This window comes from Cryptomeria japonica, chromosome 10, assembly GCF_030272615.1.
Source record: "Cryptomeria japonica chromosome 10, Sugi_1.0, whole genome shotgun sequence".
Lineage (NCBI taxonomy): Eukaryota > Viridiplantae > Streptophyta > Pinopsida > Cupressales > Cupressaceae > Cryptomeria > Cryptomeria japonica.
In genome coordinates this window covers 530699541-530724932 of record NC_081414.1, presented here as the reverse complement: position 1 = coordinate 530724932, position 25392 = coordinate 530699541, and the positions used below count along the sequence as shown (strand labels likewise).

The window sequence follows — 25392 nt, the reverse complement described above, 5'->3', positions numbered from 1 at the left end:
TGCATATTTCTTTTATTGAGACCTTTATGCCAGTATAATGCTTGTCATTTCCAACCACATTGTTCCAAATTGTAAATTTCGCGTGTCCTTCAAAGGTAGATTTCTTGCACCCATCATGCTCGTGACTTTCTGTGAGACATAATGTCTCTTCCATCAGTAAGAAGACCTAACTGAGGCTCTCTTCTCCATGTTTAACATCTACAATTCCAACACACTAGTTTTAAGTACTCTCGAGGGGCCCCTACTTGCTATTTGTCTTGGGGCCGAAGGCTCAAGGCAGAGTCTTTAACTTTTTTCACCCATTCTTGTTACATTCTTTGCTGCCATTTCACATTCCTTTTGCTGCTCTCCTGCCATGCCAGTGTGTTTTGGGACAATAAATTGGTGATGAGGGCTTTTCTATGTTACAACCATGACTTTTTACATTTGTCCTTGCTGCTCTTGCTGTGGCCAATTCCACTCTTTTTGCTTATTCTTGAATTGAAGTTAGATCTTCATCCAGATAGAAACATGAGCCCTTCAAAATCTTCTTTCGTCTTAGAAATTGGTATTTGTCTTCCATTCTCATCAAGGCAATTTATGACACCCGCTTCATTTAACTTTCCAACCCTTCTTGCTTGGCAGATTTGCCCCCTCCAATGTAACTTGTCCCGTAGAATATCACTTGTAAGATTAAAAGTACTTTCATTTTTGCCATACTCTTTTACCCGTCAAATAGTTATTTTTTTTCCACTTTCTTGCCTTGTCTTGCCTTGTGCTCTCTTGCTTCTGTTTTATAATCCTTTGCATTTGCCTCTTGTACCTCATGGGTTGGACCTTCAAGTACTTGAATCAATGATTTGACTTCCCTTGTGTTGATTCTCCTATTACTTTATTTTTACTCTAACCTTTGAACTTTTTTTGTTGTAAATTTGTGCTCCACCCTTTTGCCATTTTTGAGTTTACGAAGTGCATTTTTGTTTTTGCTAATTTATACATGAATTTGCCATGCTTGTTTCATGGATTGCCATTCATTCTTCCTTGCTTCTACAGCCATTTACAGCACTTTCGCTTGTTGCTTTGCTACTCTGTTTTTCTTCTACTAAATATTGGTTTGCTGCCATGCTCCCACGAAGCTTGTAATTACTTTCTTGCTTGTTTACTTCCATATGCTTTAGTTTGTTTTCGATATTTAGTAACTCTTGTGGACCAGGTAAGAGAAGTTGAGATGGGGCTATATAAATGTTCATCTTTACCATGGTCCATAAAATCTTGTCCTTAAAATTTTTTTGCCAAATTCATGATTGACTGAGTTTTTGGGCTGTATTCTTGAGACTAAGACAGGGAAGACCAAAAATAGAAGATGTCACTTAGAAAGTTTAAGCAGCAGGGTGTCCACGCTCTAGAACTGCCAAATTCTGTGTACACATTCGAAGTTGAGTGTCCAGCTAAAGAAGATAATACCAAGGGTCCAAAAGAATCAGCTAGCATGTAAAACAGAACCTAAGCCACATGACCACCAATGTATCAAAATGTTTTCTTTAAAATATCTTCTTCTTGATCACCACATAACCAGGTAGATTTCAAAGAAACTGAAAAAAGATAGAGCAGGTAATTACACACTATGTGGGTCCTAACCGACAATAGGAAGCCATTAATAGATTGTAACTGCTCCTGTTTTTTTGTGTTTTTTTTTGAAACTTGAGTGGCCAAGTAAATAAGAGGGATTTCATCCAGCAAGGCCTTATGTAGTCTCCACAAGGTCTACTAAATCTAATGAGCAGCAAATAGAAAAAGATAAGCAGCCATCCAAAAACATACCACGAAATTGAAGTAAAACTAAAATTTGAATGCTTACTGCTTTGGGTGAGCAGGATCACATGTGTTCCGGGATGCCCCTGCATCACTGTGTGTGTGTGTGTGTGTTTGCACTTCTTATTATAGCTTACTTGTGTAGAGACTGATGGTTCAGTTTGGCAGGTGAGGCAAGAATGTGAAATCCTAGCGGGGGGCAATCCAATAGAAAGTGAAGTGCGAGAAAAGCTTATTGTACTTGAAAAGCTGAAAAAGGAGCTGCATAACTTAGCATGCAAGGTTGGTCAAACTTTGTATGTGTAGGGAAAAATATCAACTATCAGCATCTGATTTTTTTCTTTTTCTTTTTTGTAACATGTCAATGGTTTCTTGTACAGGTTGTTTATCGTCCAGATCCTTCTCAATACAAAACTGCCATTAAAGAATCTCTTGACTTCATGGAATCTATGGCATCTTCATCAAAAATCGAAACACTAATGAATCACCTTGAATATCATACATCAGATTTACCAAAAACTACTTCAGAAGTTCAAAACTGGCAGGTATTGATTTTGAAAATTTATGAATTGTATGGCATGTAAATATGACACATCTGGTTATTTGTTTGCCTAACATACCATACCATCCAAGGCACTGTTTCCTTAGGTAATGGTGTATATCCTCATTCACATTTCTGACTGTGCCTGATACGTTTACAATAATGAAAACCATTCTTACATTCTGTGAGTAATTACTTGTGGAACACAATATTTAAATATACTAGCATAAAGCCATAAACTGTGTTCCATGGGAATGTGTCCCTGTTTCTCAAACCCCTGTCCATGTTCCCAATGGTGTTTTGGGTAAGGGGGAATGGCAGGGGCTGTCACCTGGCCATCTCCAAATATCTTCAAATCTTGGAAATGTTCTGAAATGTGTTGCAGAAATAAGAAATGCTGTGAGGACGTTCGGCCATCCCTGAAATGGTTGAGGATGAAAAATTGATTGCTCAAATAATTGGATTATCTATTCAAACGTTTTACAACTGTATATAAAGAATTTTCAAGGCGACGTTCTAAATTAAGAACTAGTTGTTTAAGTGAAAACTAAAAAGCTTAAATGACCATTAATAAATAACTAAATTAAGCTAGTTAAATTATAATTAAATATTCTAATACCCTCCTTTAATGGTCATTCTATCTACTAACTACCCTACATAAGACACTGCAGGTCTTTTGATCACAAACGGAAAGAACACTTTGCTGCGGCGGAGACCCTCCTTGGATCTGCAAAGTGTTAATGACCAGGAATACCGGAATCCATCCAACCTGACGTTGGGTAACCAAACTGAAACCTGAAATCACGATTTTGAGGAAAAATCGGCAAACCCTCTAAAACTAAAGATACAAATCATCATTTTTTGTGGAAAAAAATGGTAAAAACCCTGAAATGTCGTGCGGCAAGACCCCAGACATCACGCGGTAAAACACTAGTCATCACGCGGCAAAACACGAGACATCACATGGTAAAACAGCAAACATCACGTGGCAAAACACCAAACATCACACGTTAAAACCCTGACTTTTGAAGAAAAAATCAAGCAAAACCTCCCATGATTTTTTATGGCGAAAAATCAGAAAACCCAGAGACAATTTTTCAGGACAATATTGTGAAAACCCTAAAAGTTGGATTTCCAAATCATTGTTTTTGTAAAAAAATGGTAAAACCTCCAAAAAAATAATTGTGGTAAAAACTATTAAAACCCAGATTTAAATTTTTTTTTTTAAGGAAAAAAATATAAAAACCCATAAAAATCAGTGAGCCCTCCCGAACTGTGGAAACACAGAAAATGAGCTGGAAAAACGTGAAAACGCATTGCTGGAAAATCTGTAGAAATGCCAACCTTTCCACCGCGAAAAAAAGAACCCCAAAAAACGATCGCTGGAGTCGTTGAAAAAATCGCGACGCAGGGAAAAACCTAGCCTGTATACAGTAAAATCGCGTCTGCAGGTCAAAAAAAAAACGTGAACAGAACCCTCAGACGTCGCAAAAAAAAACACGCTGTTTCTCTGAAAAAAGGGCGAAAATCGTGGGTCGCATCTGTAAAAAAAAGCGTGAAAATTGCCGCCACTGTGCTGAATAATCACGCCGTCAGAAAAAATCACTGCCACTGCACACAAACACTAGAAATCGTGCGATGGTCTGGAAAATCCGCCTCAGACAAAGCTCGCGGCTCAGCAAAAAAAAACTCAGATTGCAAGCCTGCGTGTCTGCAGGAAATAAAATGAAAGGCCGCAAAGAAAAAAACGACCCAGTCCCTCAAAAAAACGGATGCTTGGAAAAATCGAGCAGGCACAAAACATGAACACGACTTGCAGAAAAAAAACTTCTCCTTGACCACGAACCCTAGCATGTCAAAAACTCCAATGAACTTTCCAGGTAGAAAGGCTCGATGAATTTTTATTAAAAAATTCTCCAAACTTTGAAAAAGCGCATCGACCCGCTCTGATACCATGAAAAATTGATTGCTCAAATAATTGGATTATCTATTCAACGTTTTACAACCGTATATAAAGAGTTTTCAAGGCGACCTTCTAAATTAAGAACTAGTCATTTAAGTGAAAACTAAAAAGCTAAAAAGCTTAATTGACCATTAATAAATAACTAAATTAAGCTAATTAAAATATAATTAAATATTCTAATAGAGGAGATCTAGGCCCGGAGATCCCCAGATGTCTTCAACAGTAAGGCAAATTTTCATAGTGTTTAAAAAGAAAATTGTTCATTACATTAAAGACTGTCAAATATATCATGACAGCATTATACGTATAACAGCAGTACAATATGACAGCATTGTAACAGCAGTATAATATATCAGTATTATAACATCAATAAAATTGATCATGATGGAAGTGACATCAGCAACAGTGGTATAACAGCAATAAATAAATCTTGATTCAGCTTCATAGTAAATGATACATAATACATATTATACGTAATATAACAGTTAACAATAACAGCAAATAATTTGGATTTTTGATTTCATTATTTGAAAAAGTCTCGAACTTCAAATTTTTTGATATGGTATTATAGTCAGTTGTGAAAGAGATTACAGGTGCATTGGCCATTGGGCTAGAATGTTAACAGGAAAACAGGGAGTTGTTGGTTCTGTCAATCTTAAGTGCTTACTTACATGCTTCTTTGTTGTGTTTATGTATTGAGTTCTAGATAAGTATTCTTCGATTGACAGTAAGATATTTATCTTTATTTGTGCTCTTTTTTTCACTATTTTGATAGCTATGTTGTTTTCAGGACATTTCCACTGCATTTATTCTCCGACTTTCAAAGGAATACGCTGCATACAAAGACATTGTTCAGCCAATTCAACTTGCTATCTATGAGCTTAAATTTGGATTGTCATTGGCAGTGGGAGCTGCTCTTGAAAAACACTTTTGTAATCTAGTTGGAGCAAGCAATTTTGATAAGATGATTGTAAGGCCCTTTCTTTAATGCTTCTATTATGCTTTCATCATTTTCTTTATATTCCCTTGAAATGCATTTGGTTTTCTTGTTCAGGAGGTTCTTTCTTTGTTAATGGAGTTTCCAAGTCGACCTTTAGCATTATCCTCTATCACATTTAGTCATGGAGAGCCAAAAAATACTTGTAACACTGATTGTCAACAATTGTTGACTGGAGAAGTGTTAAAACTATTATCTCCACCAATCATATCTGGTAGTGCTGGCAAAGAGGTGCAGACTGGGTTCTTTGAATTGGGTCTTTTATATTAGTTTTAGTTTATAATGTGGTTTTATAGTTAAATTACTTGTTAATTGGTAAAGCTGACAATGTCTATTTCATTACTTCATTTTTCTTTTTTCTTTTTTGCTATCTTAGTCTATGTAAGATGGAACCATGGTTTTGAAAAAGTTACAATATTTTGTTCAGGTTGTAGACCCAAAGTCACAGGTAGTAATCCTGCAAATTTGTCTTGTCCGCACAACCAGTAGCATCTTGCAAACTCTTATTATGGACAGTTCTTCAATGCAGGTGAGGCTTTCTATAATTTGCTCATGCTAAAGGCTATCACGTTTGACATAATTACTGAGAACTAGGTAGCACAAGTAGGATTGTTCAGTTTTTGTAAAGGTGATGTTTTTAATATCTGCTTTTAATTGGATTCAGCTGCTGAATACTATATTTAGCTCGCTGACAAGTTTATGGTTGCAATCAAAAGAACTGATGAAAGAAAAAGCTCTCCATGAAGCAGAAGCAGAAGCCTTCCAATTTAAGTCCCGCAGTTGTAAGATTGGAGATGATGCAGAAATTGATGATTTATCTTTTAATAACCTATCCATTAAAGATAATTGGTTTTCTGAATGGGAAGATATCTCGTCAGAAGCAGCTGCTGATCAGGATAAAGTAAGATTTTAATTCTCATAAACACTTCTTCTGGCCAAGGTTTTCTTTTACTTTCTTACCTAGGGATTTAACTGTTTTTTAATCATCATCTCGGCTGGAATACAAAGTGTACTGTTAAGGCTTTTAATTTATGTTTTCAGGTTGAATATCCAAGACAGGAAAATGAAAAACTTGAAGAGACTTGGACATCTATTGAAGAATCGGTTTTACTGGATGTGGTTAAAATGCATGGCCGATTGTTTGGATCTACTAATCTTGTGCAATATGTAAGTAACCCTTAAACTTATTGTGATTGAAGGATTATTTTTTACATAAATATTTTTGTGTTGGAACTGCTGGGAGACACTAGTTTCTTGCAGCAATTTGTTGTCAACTTCGTTACATGGGGATATGGCTCCATTCTGAAACTTCAGGACACCAGAGACATCTATAAGTAAATTCAGGAATGCTCCCATGATGCCATTCAAAAACTCAGAATGCTGCCGACACAGAAGTTAAAACCAGATTCCCACAACACTTTTGATTTTGTAACAAAAAATATAAAACAAGAGTTGTTAGGGGAATGCATTATGGGATGACAGAATGGGAGTAATTTGTTCAGGATGGCGGGTTGTGGCATTATAAAAATATGAGTTTTTGGGATGGCAGTCTGATAGTCATATTTTGGGGATGGTGGTGGCTGTTGCAATATAAAGTATATATAGGAATACTCAAATTTCTTGAAGTTTAACTATACATGTTATTAAAATTAACTGTCACGGCAGTATACAAGCAATAAAAGATTATCAGCATTAAATATATCATGACAGCAGTGACAATAGTCTGTATCATTAAGATGATGACAGTAGCATATTTCTTCTAGCCAAATATTTTGTATGAACTGCCTCCGCAACTGAAATTGTGTACAATTTTGTGGAGTTTATTCCTTTGAATGTTGAATATATGTTTCATCATGATTTCTCCAGCTTTGCATGAATCTGTGTTTTGTGGGTGTAATATGCCTTCTCAACAGAAAGTGTGTGCCATTTTATGAACTTTATTCCAACTTGAAAAGGGAATGTTGCCACTAATTTTCCTTGCCCTATATTTTCATTTGAGCCTCAAGCATGAAGCAAACACTTTTATATCAGGTTTTAATGGTATTATTGAATTTTTATGATAAAGTGTAGTGTTCCATCAAAATAGGCATGACCTAAAAGGTTAACCATGCATATATAATGTTTTCTTGCAGGCAAATTGCAATAGGAGATACTGATTCAGTTCAAGTATTTGCAGCAGTCATCCACTAGAAATGCATGGCCACTTCCAAATAAACACAAATGAACTGAATACACTTGTTGACTAACTACAGGCATAATATAAAGAGAATCACTCAGAGAATTGAAATATTACAGTCATCATCTACTAGACCTGCATGATTGGGATGCCTTTAAAAACTGTTGTTTGTAAATAAATTCAAGTATTTTGTTTTTTTAAAACATGCAAAGCTCCCCTTTCTGTCCAGGACGTTGGATGTTGATGTGATGGCTGATGAACATCTCAAATGTCCCAATTGTCCTTGGGACAGCTAAACATGTCACAGATGTTTTATAACATTCTGCACCATTTTGGAGATGTTCAAAGTTTTGGAAAAACTGGGGGCCCGAGAATGTCTCTTGCTGTCCTGCTGAGTCAGAAATGTATATAAATATATATATATATAGATATACATATATACATACACTGTACAGCCATGCATACATACATACATTTACATACATACATACTAAGTTGCTGAATTGTGGGGTTTTTCGGGCGATTCTGGGTATGAAACATACCAGAATCGAATTCTGAAACGAATCTCTTGTGGGTACATCCAGGGTTCGTGTTTTTAGATGCTGAAATGTTTTAGAAATGTTTAGTGATTGTAGTTTGATCTTTTTGATATTCTTAAGACCTACAGTGCTGATTAGTGAACTCAGAACTTATCTATCATGAGATTCTAGTGTGATCGTTTTGATATTGAAAACTGAATTTTAAATTATTTTGTTAAGTTTCAAAATTTGAAATATGTAATGGTTTTGTTTAGCATATGTATTGGTATATGACATTCTAAACTTAATTTTTTTTTTTAGCTAAAATATATATACATACATACAATAAACGTTCCAAAAACGTACCCAACTGCCAAAACAATTTTAGTCGTATCGGTGTTTCGTACCCACGTACTCGTTCCTATCCCCATACCTAATTCGGCAATGTGTGTGTGTGTGTGTAGTACGATTAATCTGCGGTGTTATAGAATCTGGTTTTTAGTGTTTAGGAATTTACTTCTTCGGGAGAGGTCTCTTTAAGCAGTACTGACCTTTTGATATTCCTGTTTTCAATTATATTTATTATTATCTTAACATCCTCTTGATGTTACATTTGTAGATTACTGAAATCAGTTGAGAGCTGACATGTGTATGATAAATCCAATGTATATATTCTATCACTTGCAGATTTTAAAAGTCACATTTTCTATATCTATCTACCAACCTCTTATTATTCTATTATTCTTTCTTAGCTCCACCTCTGTAAAACATTGATCATCTATGGAATCTGGTATTAACTTCTACAACTGCACTGTTCAAGAAAGAAATCATCCTTTTTCTTTAAAATAGTATGATTCATCTGCGGTGTTATAGAATCTGGTTTTAGGATTTAGGAATTTACTCTCTGGGGAGAGGTCTCATTAAGCAGTACTGACCTCTTGATATGCCTGTTTTTCAATTATATTTATTTGCATCGTAGCATCCTCTTGTTACATTTGTAGATAACTGAAATCATTTGAGAGCTGACATATATATAATAAATCTAATGTATATATTCTATCACTTGCAGATTTTAAAAGTCACATTTTCTATATCTATCTAGCAACCTCTCGTTACGATATTATTGTTTCTTAGCTCTACTTCTCTTATGGCATTGAGCATCTATTAAATTTATCTTCTACTGAGAATCAATAAAGTCTTCAGAGTAGCCTTACAGACATGTCTGAAATTTCTTAGATTTGGCACAAATCAATACTGTCACCATCAACTATTTTAACTTTTAAGTCGTGCTCTGTTAGTTTTCTTTTACATTGTGATAGAGATCTGGTGAAGCAATATCCATTGTGCAATATTGATGTTATGTATCTCAAGATGATGTTTCTCTTGATTATTTTTATTTGAACCTCTTACTTGAAATAACTTGGTTAGTGATTATATTGATAGTGCTAATAGATTTTCTGGTATTTCCTGGCAGTTTGAAAATGTTCAGATCTTAGATGATGAGAGGTTGTATGCCTTTAGCCTTGCATACGAAGCTGGCAAGAAGTTTATTGAAGGTTATGTTAGATGTATTGTGGGTTCCTTGGAACTTGTTAAAGGATTGGCATTTTGTTTGAAGTGCTTGAAAAATAAAGTTTTGCAGATCATATCTCACATATATATAGTGCTCGACTCTATAAGTCTTCTAATCTTTACATGTGGCTTGTCACTGCTTCCAATTTTACAGGTGTGGGATATTCTTTGCCTGCAACATTGGATGATAACATATTATCAGGCCATTTGCTGCATTTGTGTCTAGCTCACCAAAAGCTTTCCCAATCACTTGTTTGGAGATACAATATTTACAAGGTTATTTATCCTTCAATACTCTTGTTACTCATTTGCTTAAAACTATATCTAAATATCAGCATATGTCATATTTGTGAAGGCTATTAACCTTCAATATTTACAAGGTTATTTATCCTTCAATACTCTTGTTACTCTTGTTAATAACCTTCAATATTTATAAGGTTATTTATCCTTCAATACTCTTGTTATTCATTTGCTTAAAACTATATCTAAATATCAGCATATGTCATATTTGTGAAGGCTGTCTTCTTATCATGATTTTTTGGCTATGTGCAGGATTCTAATACATCTGAGATTGCATTAATGGTAGAACCCCTTGTGAAACTTAAAGGGAGGGTAGATTCTCTCCTAATTGAATGGCCTGAACATCCAGGGTTGCAGCAGATTCTACAAATCATTTGTTCACTATTGGACATTCCTCTTACCGCTCCATTAATCAAGGTATTTGTCTTTATCTAAGAAGTCATCTGGCTTTTTTTCCTCTTATATTATTTCTTCAACACTCTATTTGGGAAGCATCATTTTTCCGTTTGCAGTAATTTCCAAAAGTTGACATTATACTTTTGCAGGCACTCACTGGTGTGCAATTTTTACTCCATAGATCACAACTGTGGGAGGAAAATGCTCCAAGAGTTCTTTCTTTGGCAGGTATGCAGCATGGTTTTCTTGTTTGATCCCGTTGGGCTGATTTTTGTTGGATCTGACATGATTTTCTCTCTCTCAACAGATGAACTGCGTCCGCTTTCATCTTTAGTAGGTTGCTGGCGAAAGGTTGAATTTGATTGCTGGCCTGCACTAATGGATGCTGCTGAAAAACATCATGAAGTTAATGCGGAAAAAGTCAGAAATGAAACTCTTTACCTTTTCCTTTCTTGAGGCTTCTCCTTTGGACACTTATGAGGGATAGCTGTTTGCAATGATGACATTGAGTCTTAATTTTCTTTAATCCTGACATTTTGTTTTTTTGCTTTTGTGTCTAATTGTTTATCTATTTGGCATTACCAGCTATGGTATGCATTATATTCAATCCTGTTTCGGACAATGTCAGATTCAGATGTGGAAATTATCTCCACAATTTCCAGGTAGACACTTTGTTGTTGATGATAATATTTGATTGTTGATGCATATGCCTTTGTGTAAAAATTGAGAAATTCTTCACTGACTAGCTTTTGTGTTTTGCAGTCTGGAAGAGTATATGCAGACTGCAACTCTAGGAGAGTTCAGGAAACGCTTGGAGCTCTTGCTTACTTTTCATGGGCATTTATTTTCCCAAGTATGCTTGGAGGCATACCCTACAAATATGGAAAGGTCATATATGTACCTTTTTCAATCTGGCCATAGTTATATTCAATTGCATTTGCTCTGAAGATAATGTTTGCACTTGGATTTCTATATCTTTCAACTAAACATTCAAATAGAAATCTTGGAATGCACAGCGAAATGTAGTCATATTGTACTATGATGTGAATCACATGAAAATTGTCTGATGTTGAATTAGTAAACGTGCATAAGTTATTTTGTATACATAGAAAAATATAAAAAAAGGAGCCTCTTTTGCTCTTACTGTAAGTAGAAAGAAAAGCAATCATTATGCATGGACTGTCTGACAGGCAGACAAAAGAAACAGGTGAAGAAATATCACCGGTTCTTCAGTTTTTTCTACAGTGTTTAAGAATTCAAGGCACTGGATAACCATAATATTAGTCTCCAACAAAATAAAGAAAGCTTGCATGTTTGCTCAGCAATTCTATTCATATGGAATCCATAGAGTAATTTCCATAGACTAGCATTTAGTACTAGTCACTATTAAATCCTGCACAATAACCTCCACTGCTACCATTTTCTTTGCACCTGCATTCTACTACAGCATACAATAGCTTTTCTCATCTTCTGACTGAACTTATAACAAAACAGGACTTGCTATGAGCCAATCTGAAATATGGACATTGGACATTACCGACTGTTGTCATCTTTAGATTATGTCAACAACTATGCCAATTATTGCATCTGTCTCTTGTTTGGTCCCTCATTAGGCTTCATTTAATTTAATACCAAATTCACATGCTTTACGTGCAATTTCAATTTCTTTGACCTTCCATTCCATTGTTGTTCTGTGCCTATATTTTTTCCCGGCATTGCATTTCTTAGGCATTTTCTGTTTATTGCCAGGTCCGGTGGAGTTTGTATATCATATGTTCATGGGCTTATGCTATAACAGATTTTCTGTGTAAGTTCTAATCTTGATATGCTACCCCTATCCCAATGGCAGTGGTCTAAATGTTTGTGTTGTTGGGGATGTCTAAACAAAGTAATTATTAAGAATGCCTTATTACCCACTTGAATTCCCTGAGTGGCCTTATGATGGAGTGGCCTTATGATGCTGTGGTCCTGACCTGCTGCAGAGTCTAAGAGGGATATGCTGGCATAATGGGTAACTTCATAGATGTGAGATTTGGAAATTTTATAATATTGACCTTCCCCCAGCATGCTAATAGCACATGAAGCCATGCAAGCCAGAGCAATAGAACATTTTCAAAGTACTTAACTCATTTGTTCAGCTGTATGAAGGTGTTAATTGATTAGTCAAAAAATCTGGGGTATTCAGTGAGTAATTGTTACTGACTAGCTCCACCCAGGTTGGGATGAACAAAGTTTGCAGACTGATACGTAATTACATCAATTAAGAATTCTTCTTTTGTCAAAACCAGGATGCAGAGGATACTGGTTTGAGAGAGAGAGAGATGAAAGAAAGAGCTGTGAAGCATCATAAGACAATCAAATTTCATACTAAGATCCCTCAAAAATAAATTAGTAATATTATCTATGTAAATAGAAAAAAAAAGGATATGTCTGGCAGTACTAGTAGTAGTCATTTTCAAGAGCTGCCTGCTGGGCCGCTGGCCATCATATAATTTGGGAAATAAAAAACCAAAGATGTCATGTCAGCACATGAAAGGGCCTCCTTGGAAAATTATATAATCTCGCGGAGCTCACATTGTTCAACCTGTTATTGAATTGTTCTGTGACGAGTCCTACTTGTCTGCTTTGATCACTAGTTTCTTCCTTTGATTACTAGTTTTTTCTTGGCCACGGATGTTAAAAGTGTTTGTGTTATAATTTCAACTTTCATTCTATTCCTTTGGCAATGTTTGCCTTGTACAACTACTGAAGCTTGTATTTCGTTATATTAGAGATGCTTTGTGTCTTCGCCCTCAACATTACATTTCTCTATAGTCCCATTAATCACATTTTTTTAATATAAATTAACAATATACTTTATTCTAGTTTGAAGAAATTTATATGTTTTATAATGTGATGATGTTGCAAGAACCCAAGATGGGCTACGGTCATGTTATTTTTATCTGTTTAAGACTCTTAAAGGTTTTTGAGGCATTGCTTTGGTCAATCAGGCAATGTTGTTGGAAATGTCATGGCTTGTAAGCCATTTTGCATATTCTTAAGAATACAATGAGCAACTAATAAGATGGGATACTTCTTTTTTAATTTACTGATTATATTGGTGTTGTATATGCAGTGCTCTTGTCATGAAACTTTCAAGTATTACATACAATTTATATGGGTATTATATGCAGTTCTTACCATTGTAAGTATTAGTTGAAGAGTTATTGGTAAATCTAATGGATTTAAGCTGCTCATATTTATTGTTTGTTCTTTCTTTCCAAGTTAAGAGTGGGTCTTGCTACTGTTTGGTGCAGGATACTTGAATCAATTGAATCCGGCAGGAAAATCATTGAAAAAGAGTTGAAAGAATGTTCAGTTTTTTGTAAGTGGGATGATCATCGCTACTATCCACTGATCGAATCTTCAAAGAAGACACATCAAAAGCTCCGGAAACTGATTCAGAAATTTAATGTATGTGCTTATCTTATATGTCATATTGTATTTGAGTTTTGGTTGCAAGTGTTGTATACTTATTGGGACTATTAGTACTAATCATCCTTAGAGGTCGCAGCTTATCAATATTTGCATCTACTCATATCCAAATATGAATCTTTATGTCATAATTTTTTTTTTGGGAAGAGTGATCCCCTAATAAAATATAAAATAGCAGCGGCTGACCCCTAAAAGCTCAGGTTGCCGAAAGAAAATGTTTGTGCCAAATTGATGCTGATTTCTTTTTGGAAGACCCATGCTTTTCATTTTCAGAGCCCTTGCTTTCTTTGTGATCCACCTGTTTTTTCTCATATTTTTGAACTTTTCAGTTTTACTACCTTCCATTAGTCTGCTGGATCTGATTATTTCTATCTTTTGAATTCTGTTGACAAATAAAATTTATTATGGACTAATTTATATCAGAAAAAACATTTATTTAGTATTTACAACTTATTTTTTGAATTGTAATTAAACTTGTAATTATAATTTCTAATTCTTTATTTGTATTGTAATATTTAAAATTTAATTCTTGTTTGTCTATTATTTAATAAAATTTTGTGCTAATAAACTTAAATTAAATTTAAAAATTCAAATTAAATATAAAAAAATTGTTAGATAATTCAATTTTTGGCCAAGATTATTATTTAGTTGATAAGCCTGATTATTACAAATCTATTTTACAATTTCTAATTGTTTTTAATTTTACTCAATATCTATCTGTAATTTATTACCTTTTTTTAATTGTTATTTTTTCTGTAAGGTAAATAAAGAAGGATCTCTAAGCCCACAAATTAGCATTATTAAAAAAAATAGTACACTTCACAACATGTATTACAGGAGACAGAGCAGACAAAATTAGTAGAAAGTCTCAAGTTGGCTTTGTCATTAATGTCAAATTGCTGCATAAAACTCAAAAGAACATCAACAGCATATTGCTAGAATTTCCATTTTGAGTAAGCTGTAGTTCAAGACTTGCTTCGCATCCGTTCCTGCATTTAATTACAACCCTGCCAATTAGCACATCTAAGTCTTAAGGTAATGATTAAAGAAGCCAAAATGTGGTTGTGAACTGTAAGCTAATGATTAAAGAAGCCAAAATGTGGTTGTGAACTGTAAGGATTAGCAGATTATTTGTGCCTACATAGGAGCACGCATTTCTATCTATCTTTGATAATATCATTCAGATTCAACAAAAAAAATAAAATGAACTTCCTATTACAAGCTATAAGGAACCTGAAACTAGCCTGTCCGTGCTCTACAAGGCTCATCACTAAAGCCCGTGTATCTTACTTTATAAATGATAGTGTTTCATTTGGATGTTTCCCCAGTGTCCGAGATATCTTGAGATACATCTCCTTTTTAGGGCTAGGTCTTTCTTGCATGATTTAGTGCATATGAAGTTATAAAAAGAATTAAACTTTATAGGGAAAAAAATGTTCAAAACCTGTAAAACATTAAAAGGAGGATTGGCATTGCAAATTCAGTACGTTGTATTACTATTTACTTTTTAAAATTTCAGCTTCTTTTAGCTTTCTTAAGTTATTGCAATAGCCATCTCACTGCTATCCCAAAATTTTGGAAATTTTTTTGCCTTTTTAAAATTTGCATCCCTGGATACCTGCATAACCTATCTTGGAATTTAGAGAAACACTGATTCATAGCAGCAGAGGGGAGGTAAGTTAGGCTAGTGTGAAAATCCTCGAGTCCCTAAATAAATAGTAAACTGATACGTGCAAAATGTAAACACCTACCAAGTTTACTAAGTGCACACCTACAAGTGGAGATGTGCACACTCAAACAATGGTATTGGATACAGATTTGGACATTTTTTTTTCCTTGGATATGGGTATGGGCAGGGACACACGCACGCACATGCACACGCACGCACACGCACGCACGCACACGCACGCACACACACACACACCCACACACACCCACACACACACACACACGCACATGCACCCACACACGCATCCCCACACATGCACACATGCACACGCACACCCACACACACCTACACACACACACCCACACACGCCCACACACACCCCCACACACACGCCTGCACACACGCACACACGCACACGCACACACACACACAAGAAGGAAATAAAACACACACACACACACACACACACAAGAAGGAAATAAAACACACACACACACACACACACAAAAGAAGGAAACAAAACAAGATATGTTTAGGGAACCATTTGCAGCCAACGACATTGAAGCTTAAGGAAATTTGAAGAATGGCTGCAAACACAACTCAAATATCTTTGACTTCTGCTTGCTTTTGTCAAAGACAGGTTTGCTGAAGGAGCTAATTTCTTTGAAGCCATTACTGCATCCATTTCCAAGTTGCAAGAAATATTGTATCATGCATGCATGCACATTCAAACTGTTCATGCTTTGAATCATCATGTTGGAGGGAGGCAGAGATCAAAGTTATCAAAATATGGAACCGCAAAATGTAGGAGCCATCTTCATGCTCAAGTGTATAATAACATATACCTGCAAAATCCTTTAGAGCATTAGTACATCCAAACTTGCACATAAACAGCAAGGAGAAAAATGTCTTCTTTAATATATAGCCGAAGAGAATCATGTGCAAGTGCAACCTCAAGCTGGGTTGAGTCACATAATTGCCCTGACTCATCTAAGCCTTGCAATTGAGCGACACCAAAAATGCTGATACAGTTTTCCTTGTTTGAATCACAAGCTTGATTTGAATTCAATTCCAATTGTACTTTCTTAGCATACAATTTAGAAATTTGAGGCACTTTATATGAAGATGCACAAACTTTGAATTGCCTTTGTTATTTGTCCTTTTACATAGCCTGCTATATAGAAATTGTTAGTAAGAAAATGATCAATAATATGTTTGGGTTCTTCACCTTGCAGACCAACAGCTATACATAAATTGAGTTGGGGTTTTGAGGCTTGGATGGGTGGTATGCCAACATGGGAGCGTCTGATGGTTAGAAAGCTTTATTTTAGAGAAATTTTACAAGTGAAAGAATTAGGATGTTAGGATTGGGTGAAAAGGTATTCCAGGAGGATGAAGTTCAACAATCCAATAAGAGTAAAAGGGAAGGCCAAGTTAATCGGATGACATATTACGATAGACAACTCCGAAAGTCTGAAACTCCAACAACATTCAGGTGGTTAAGGAAATGACCCAAACACGCTCCACACTTAGACATTTTTTGAATTGTTTGCAACCTTTGACACCAAAGGGGTGCATAGAGGACAACATTTGGGCAAAATATACAAACAAAAACCTGTACAAATAATTCTCAGATTGGTTATAAACTAAGGGTAGAATGAGGCATAAGTTTACACATAAATTGGGACTCAAGAAAAATATGGCATTGGAATTGAGGCCGGAAAAGGTCTAACATGTGTAGAATGGATAGATGGCACTTGGCTGGCCAAAGAAATTACATAGGAAAAAGAAATTGGCATTGCTAGCAAGAATTAAGGAGATCCAAAGCAAACCTTTCAACATCTAGGTTAGCTCAATGGTATGGTAGTTTATTTACCATGCCTATGATCTGGAAAAAGTTGGCAACTAAACTAATCTCTATTGATCTGTTGTTTGCTACAATCATTTTAAATTGCCAATGCTTAGAATCAGCCTTCAAAACCATGTTGATGATCATAATTGATTTACTCTAGGCTGTGTCTCAGCTGTCCTCTTTCCTTGTCAAGCGATAAACCTCTCTAAGGGGATCCAACTTCTGCAACAGTATCTTTCCATTTTCCCATGTTCCAAGGGGATGTGTTCCAAGCTGTCAGATTCCCGTCCATGTCCCCAATTGTGTTTCAGGTATGGAGGGCATATGAAATGTGGGACGTGTGGTTGTTCCCAAGGTGCATGAGGATGTCTGAGATGTCCCTTGATCTTCCAAGGGATGGCCAGGCATCCCTGATGGAAAGGCAACTTTTAATAATTTTCGTAATCAAATATTCCTTATGACATTTAAAAAATACTGTTTTAAATTTCCTTAATGAATCTGAAGAACTTGTACAACTGTCAACTGTTATATAACTGATATCGTTAAGCATGAGTCTGAATCATGATATATTTATTGCTGTTATACTACTGTCACCGCTGTGTGCTCATGATATATTTATTGCTGCTATACTGCTGTCACTATCTTAATTTTGATGTCATGTTATGCAATATTGGTTAAATTTATAGAAACTTGACTCACTCATACACACACACGTATATATATGTACATAGATATACATATACATTGTGTATATATGGTATATATGTATATATGTGTGTATGTAGATCTAGAACCAGCTAACGTCAAAATAATGGCTTGCTCGCAATTGAATCAGTGATCGAAGACTCTTGAGCATCCTTGCCAGCAGCTTGCTTAACATCCCTTCCATTTATAGAGCCCCTAGGGGGCTATTAGGTACTAGACCAAATTCTATATGTAACATGGATGAGAATAGAAACCCTCAAGGTGCGGGAATTCAGAGGGTATAGATTGGGGCAGCAGGGTGGGAATGTTGAACATAACCACCCTTCTGGGCAGGAGGGCCCCTACTAAATGGTGGGTGGGAAGAAGGGGAATTAAGATGTTAGTGATGGGAACTTAGGAGGATATAGAGCATACCGTTGGTTCTTAAGTGCTTTAATGTATCATGTATATAACTATCCCATGTGAGAGCACTCCAATTGATTGAGAGCACTTGACCCATATATAGATAGGGCCGACGACCTACTATACATATATGTACATAGATATATAATGTACATATACATTGTGTATATATGTACATACGTATACACATATATACATATATGTACATATACATACTGTATGTATGTATATATGTATGCTAAATCACAAGGTTCGAATTCAAATTCGAATTCGAAGACCATGAAATTTGGATAAAATTCGACAAGAGAAAAATTCGAAAAAAAAAAATCGGATAAAATTCGCCTTCTATAATTTTGTTTATTTTTTAAATATGTATACTTATAATAAATTCGACTAGCTGATGAAGTAGTTGCAGAGTGCGACCCAACAACCCAACAATTGCAAAGAATACCCGCGAGTGTGACCCAAGCTCCCAGCAGTTGCAGAGAATACCCGCGAATCGTGACCCAGCAGTGGCAGATACAGAGAATACCCGTGACCCAACAGTTGCAGTCTTGCAGATACAAAGAATAGCAGCGCTTTATAGAGAAAATACGTCGAAAATATTAAAAAAAAACCCTAAGTGCTTTTTAGAAACCTAGAAAAACGCTTTTTAAATTTTAACTTTAATAAAAAAAAATTGACGTCATGGCCGTACGAATTTATGGCCGAATTTGAACGAATTTTTCATAGAAGTTTGGAATATCTATAGTATTTCTTTAGTATTTTTCATATAAGTTTGGAATATCTATAGTATATCTATAGTTTGGAATTGTTTAAAAACCTATTTAAGATCGCAGTACTGCCATCATGGTATACTGCCATCGGGGAATATCTCTCCACCTCCATGTTCCCACAAGGTGTGCCACCGGGAGAACGGAGGAAACTCGTGTTGAGAAGCCACACATTTCAGTTGATTAATGGATTGTTGTATAAAATGGGACCCAACCAAGTGGTGCGTCGGTGTGTGATGGAGGAAGAAGTGCCAAGCGTTCTAAGGGAGGCACATGAGGGGCCCGCGGGAGGCCATATGGGACCAGACACTACGGCAAGAAAGGTGCTGCTAGCGGGCCTGTGGTGGCCCACATTGTATAATGATGCGAGAGAATGGGTAGTAGGTTGTGATACGTGTCAGAGAGCGGGGAGGCCGTTGAAGAGGGATTTCATGCTCCTCAACCCTTCGCATGCTCAGGAACTATTCGAGCGCTGGGGTTTGGATTTTATTGGGCCACTCAAGGCCAGTCGTGCCTGGAAGTGTCACTACATTGTGGTAGCCACAAAATATTTAACCAAGTGGGTTGAAGCGCGGGCCCTGCCTGGTAACTCAGTCGTAAGTACAACAAGATTCATTTATGAGAAAATCATTACACGGTATGGTATCCCTATGCAGTTGACCAGCGATAGGGGTGGACATTTTGTGCACCATGTCATCAAACTCCTCACTATTGAATTTAAAAATTTTCATTCATTATCCAACCCCTATTACCCGCGAGCCAATGGGCAGGTAGAGGCTGCCAACAAGATTCTTGTGGGAGTGATTTACAAGTCTTGCGGTGTCAAGGGAGAAGATTGGGAAGAAAAATTACCTTCGGTCTTGTGGGCCTACCGCGCAACCTACAAGGTGACCGTCGGCCAGACTTCGTTCCAACTGATGTACGGGCAGGAAGCTCTTGTGCCAGCTGAATTCATGGTGCCAAGCCTTAGCATTGCAATCAAGAACAAACTGGGGGACATGGAGAGCTTGAGGGAGAGGCTGTATGTCTTGAACAAGTTGGATGAGAAAAGAATGATGGCCCAGTGGGCTACGGAGGCAGCCCAACAAAGGAGGAAATTGTGGCACGACAAGCACTTAAAACGAATGAGGTTTGCTCCAGGACAACTGGTACTGAAATATAATGGGCGTAATGAGATTAAACCAAGCAAATTCAAGGTAAGATGGCTAGGACCATATAAAGTCTGAGAGGTAGCAGAGAACAGGGCAGTGAAGCTGTGGACACTGGATGGACGGGAGGTTGTAGGCAGCATCAATGGGTCGAAATTAAAACTATATCATGAGCAGAGGAGGCCCGTGCTCACCTTTTGGTGGAGCCATGTGCTCCTGAGCGGTGGAGCCCGCGTGCTCACCGTTCGGTAGAGCCACGTGCTCCCGTACGGTGGAGTGGCAGTGAAGTTGTGGACATTGGATGGACGGGAGGTTGCAGGCACCATCATTGGGTCGAAATTAAAACTATATCATGAGCAGAGGCGATCGACCAACCTTGAATCCTCTCGAAGAAATACTTAGAGGAAAAAAACAAAAACAAAACAAAACCGTACGGCCGTCCCACTGTATAAGAAGAAAAAAAAAAGAAAATTTTTTTTTTGGAAATTTCTTTTGAAAAAAAAACCAAAAAAAAACCGTACCCCGTACAGTGGAGGCCTGTTCTCACCGTACGGTGGAGCTGTGTGCTCTCGAGCGGTGGAGCTCACGTGCTCACCGTTCGGTAGAGCCACGTGCTCCCGTACGGTGGAGCCTGCGTGCTCACTGTGTGGTGGAGCTCATGTTCCCGCACGATGGAGCACCCCGTGCGGTGTCTCCCATGCGGTGGAGCCACTCTCGTGCGGTTGGTGGAATAAAACACCGCCGAGAAATAAAGAGACTTGTAATTTCAGAAGGCGGAAAGAAGGGTCCAAGATTCCTCTCGAGCGGTAGAAAGGAGATCGACACTGCCAGCATAAATAAACAACACTGCTGGAATAAAAGCCTCACACATGCCACAGTAAAATACTAGTGGAGGGATTGACCGTACGACATAAATGAAAGAAGATTGCTAACAGAGGAGACCACGGTACAAAGTAACGACAAAGTATTTAGAGGGAACAAACACTATCGTACGGTTTTCTAACATCACTAACATCACCGTACTGAGAGTGAAGGCATCTAAAAGGCAGCCAGGCAAACATGTACTGTACGGTCAGTATCGCTGCCAAAGGGTCCCACGTGGAGGAGAATAGGCATGTGTAGGAGTTTGTTACCCTAACCCTATTTTTTTAATATTAAAAAGGGCACAAAAGACAAAGGCAAAATTATTTAATGGACGCCAGTGGTGGAAAGAAATGGCAAAAACAGTTGCGGCAGTTACCTGCTACAATGTCGTCAACCTTTGCGAACAAGAAAGTTTTTTGGATTCTGCCTTTTGGTGTGAAAGTTAGGGGTGGCATGGTTGACAACAGCAAAAGCAGAGGTAAAAAAGTGCAACACAAAGTGCAGTAGCAGATAGCAGCGAAGAATGATGTGACCATGGACACCATTACCTTCGAGGGTTTGAGTGGAGCAGATTGTAGGAAATGGTGGAACGAGATCCTGCATGATGACCCTATGAAGGCACAACTACGACATTCACAGGTACAATGGGCCATTCAGATGCCCATCTTTTGCATTAAGGATTTTGAGGTTGTGCCGCGGGCCATGATTGGTGCCTATGACCAACACAGGCGACAGTCGGTATTTGATTACGAGCACCGCCAGGTTACGGTGTCCTTCGCTTTCACAAAATTTACGAGAGTTTTTGGTATTTCAGGAGCGCAGGGGAAGAAAGTAGACAAAGGGCAGAAAATATCCCCAGATTTCAAAGATAAACTTCTTAAGTTGATGTGCCGCGACGACCTCACACAAGCCAAACTAGATAGTCTCCAGCATGCCAGCAAAGGAAGAGGTTTGAAGAAGTCGTTCCTGAGAGAGGGGATATGGCGGTGCCTTCTGGATGTGTTGAAGAGTCGCTTGATGGGAGCGAGTAGGGCTTCAGACATTGCCATGGCGCAGGTGGTGCTGGTGAATGGCATCCGCAATGGCGTGGTCTATGACTGGGCATCAGTACTGGCAGATAGGATGGAGGAATTCATGACCCTTCAGCACAGGACCTTCTACATGCCCTACCATGCGATTGGACTCTTCCTGGATGCGGTACGCCTTCAGGACTTACTAGACACACAACACTTGGCACCACAAGGCTGGGTACACCCGGGGCAACCACCTATATTTTATTGGGTTCACTTGGATATGATGGCACCGAGCGGAGATACACAATTAGGCGAGAAATGAAAGCGACGGGTGGTGGTGTTTGAGGCGGAGACAGAGTCAGAGTCCGCAACTAGTGACCCGAGTGAGGAGGCAGAGGACTCCAGTGATACATCACAGGCCACCGAGAGTAGTTTCAGAATGGTGGGTAGAGGCGAACAACAGGTGGAGGAGACAGGGGTAACATTTTCTGCAGTAGCGCAGACAACTGCACCTCCACCTCTCGTAGTTGTGCCAGCAGCAGCCACACAGTCCTCGGGTGAGTTATCCTAGCAGACGGTCTCAGCAAGTGCCACTCGGCCTCTCTCTGGAGCAACAGTATTGCCAGTGTCGGTTCCTGGTTTTGGGCAGGGCCGGGCACCAGTGATTATGGTTCCCCCACACGCGATCGTGACATTGGTAGCCTTACCAGAGCCTCACGTGGTCGACGACATCAGTAGAGGTTGGGGACAGTGGCATGCAGGTTGGTAGGGAGGTTGTACCAACAGAGCATCATGGAGGGAGTGGTACGCCTTCTTAGATGGATATGAGTGCGTGGCTGAGTCGATACAAAATGACACCAGTAGCACCAGTTGGAGTAGCGGTCCTCTCTCCACGGCGTGAGCCAAGCCCTCACAAGATTGTGGACCTGGTCGTAGATAGTTCACCAGAGACTACACGAATTGTACAGAGAGACCACTCACCCATTCGTGAGTTGGTGCTGAGTCCAAGGCAGGAGGAGGAGTTGATCCAGAGCCCCCCGCATGACGAGCCACTGCAGAGTCTTCACGGGTATGCCCAGGAGCACTGTGTCCTAGCATCTTCGAGAGTGGAGGGCGACAAGGAATTGGAGCAGTTCCTTGCAGATATGGTTGTGGAAGCCCGATGGATGGTAGGCTTTGCGAGGTCTCAGGGAGATGCTCGGATAGATGAAGAGTTGGAGCAACTACTCGGGTTTATGAGGGGTAGGTGCACGACACACTTTGCGCAGTGTTTTGAGTTTGGTGCATGGCCTACTACGGATACCTTATAGATGTTGGAGAATTGGGGCCTCCGTGAGCAGGTTGGCGAGACCAGCAGACAGTTATTGTTGCGGAGAATAGAGCAGGTTTGCCGAGAGACCTACTATGAGTTGCGGAGGATGCAGTATATTGCAGAGAGTATCGAGACCTAGCGTCAGGAGGCTGTGTTGGCACGGGAAGAGTTGGCTGCTCAACTCCAACAGATGGAGGAGTTGCACAGAGAGCAATTGGCTTGGGAGAAGGCCTCATGGGATGCAAAACGCGCTACCTTGGACACAGTGTTAGTCGAGGAGAGGTCGGCGAAGGATGCCTTGGAGGCACAGTTGGAGGAGGCCCGCGAGGACATGGCTATGTTGGAGAGCCACTTGGGTAGTGCCTTAGAGATGGTAGATCAGAAAGATAAAGAGGTCTTGGAGACAGCGATGATGGTGAAAACAGCAATGGAGTGCCAGATGGTTGCGGAGCGGGACCTCAAGCTGCGGACTGAGAGGTTTATGAGTTACGGGCTCGCTTGATAGCCGCACCTCGCGCATCGGCACCCTCCTCACCAGGGACGCTTCCTCCACCCCATTCTCAGTCCTGAATTCTATGTTGTTAATCATCCCATTTTATTTTTCAGTCGTTAGGAGACGACCTTGTTTTTTTGGGGGATGATGTTGGCGGTAATATTGTACAGGAATAAAATAGTAGTTAATTAGGTAGTACTTTACTTTGTTAGTAATGTAATCGAGGGATGGTAGTTACGGGTGCGATGGTTGTCCCTCGCATCCCCTCGGTACCTTTATATACCATGGAAGGTAACTTGTAAAGACACATGATTATAAATGGAAATAGTATCTTCTCTGTTTACTTGATATTCTCATCTGGTATCTATGGCATATTGTTTCTCGTAAGCATTCAGTCTGTATGTTTTAAACTGTTCAACTAGAGGGTAAACAGACATTACAATACATACATACATACATATACATATACATAACATATGTATGTATGTACGTATATATATGTGTGTGTGTGTGTGTATAAATATACATATACATATACATATACATATACACATGCACATGCACATGTGCGTGTGTGTCTATATATGTATATGTATATGTGTATGTATATATATGTACATACATATACACATACATATATAGACATATACATAACATATGTATGTATGTGTGTATGCATGCATGCATGTATATATATATATATATATATATATATATATTCGCGCACACACATATACACAATGTATATGTATATGTACACAGATATACATCTATACATTTATGTATGTGTACATGTATCTACATGCAAATATATATACATATACATAAATATACATACATACATGTGTGCCACCACCCTCCCCATGAAGTGGCCTTTGGATTGCCATTCCTGAAACTTGTCACCAGCTGTCCCGATTCCCAAAATGACATGGAATATAGCAGGAAAAAGGCTAGTGAAAACATGAAAATATCAGTTCTGTCCATTGAAGTGCGTGTCATCCAATTCTTTAAAACTGTCTTCATTCAGTGTTTATTTTCTCAATGCCCAACTGTTCATTAAATTAATTTTGATAAGCCTTACAATAGGGTTAGAGGAGGATGCAATCTTTATAATCAAAGGTGTAAATGCTATCATCTAAAATGCCACCAATAATGACATATTTTCTTGTATATGCTGCTGATTCTCATGTTGCTTGTTTTTCTTGCCTTATTAGCATACTTCATTCAATACTCTGGTTTAATTATGGTTCAGTTAATGTTAATACAAAATTTCAAATAATATTCTATGTTACCCGGGGACGCGTCCCCGGTATTTTTTTCAGGCGTCTCCGTTCCGGGTGACAATGAATTCTATAAGCAATTTGTCTTTGACTCTCAATTTAACACAAATCTGCCATAAGAACTCTGCTGGTTCTTATACGTTAAGGTTCTAT

The 25392-nt window shown here is 38.2% G+C and overlaps 1 protein-coding gene across 3 annotated transcripts in view; it reads left to right on the top strand.

The window, feature by feature from the left end:
• The window catches only part of LOC131060795 (midasin), a 198644-nt gene that overhangs the window by 146393 nt on the left and 26859 nt on the right, over positions 1-25392 (top strand). For 2 of the 3 annotated variants that reach the window (XM_057994197.2, XM_057994195.2), the window contains exons 46-61: positions 1960-2073; positions 2172-2336; positions 5086-5265; positions 5350-5523; positions 5720-5821; positions 5957-6193; positions 6334-6459; positions 9461-9554; positions 9713-9834; positions 10111-10275; positions 10404-10482; positions 10562-10674; positions 10840-10916; positions 11017-11142; positions 13370-13438; positions 13551-13707. In XM_057994197.2, the coding sequence (XP_057850180.2) occupies positions 1960-2073; positions 2172-2336; positions 5086-5265; positions 5350-5523; positions 5720-5821; positions 5957-6193; positions 6334-6459; positions 9461-9554; positions 9713-9834; positions 10111-10275; positions 10404-10482; positions 10562-10674; positions 10840-10916; positions 11017-11142; positions 13370-13438; positions 13551-13707 (2100 nt within the window). The remainder of the gene's footprint in view (positions 1-1959; positions 2074-2171; positions 2337-5085; positions 5266-5349; positions 5524-5719; positions 5822-5956; positions 6194-6333; positions 6460-9460; positions 9555-9712; positions 9835-10110; positions 10276-10403; positions 10483-10561; positions 10675-10839; positions 10917-11016; positions 11143-13369; positions 13439-13550; positions 13708-25392) is intronic. The other variant, XM_057994198.2, reaches the window with a different exon arrangement.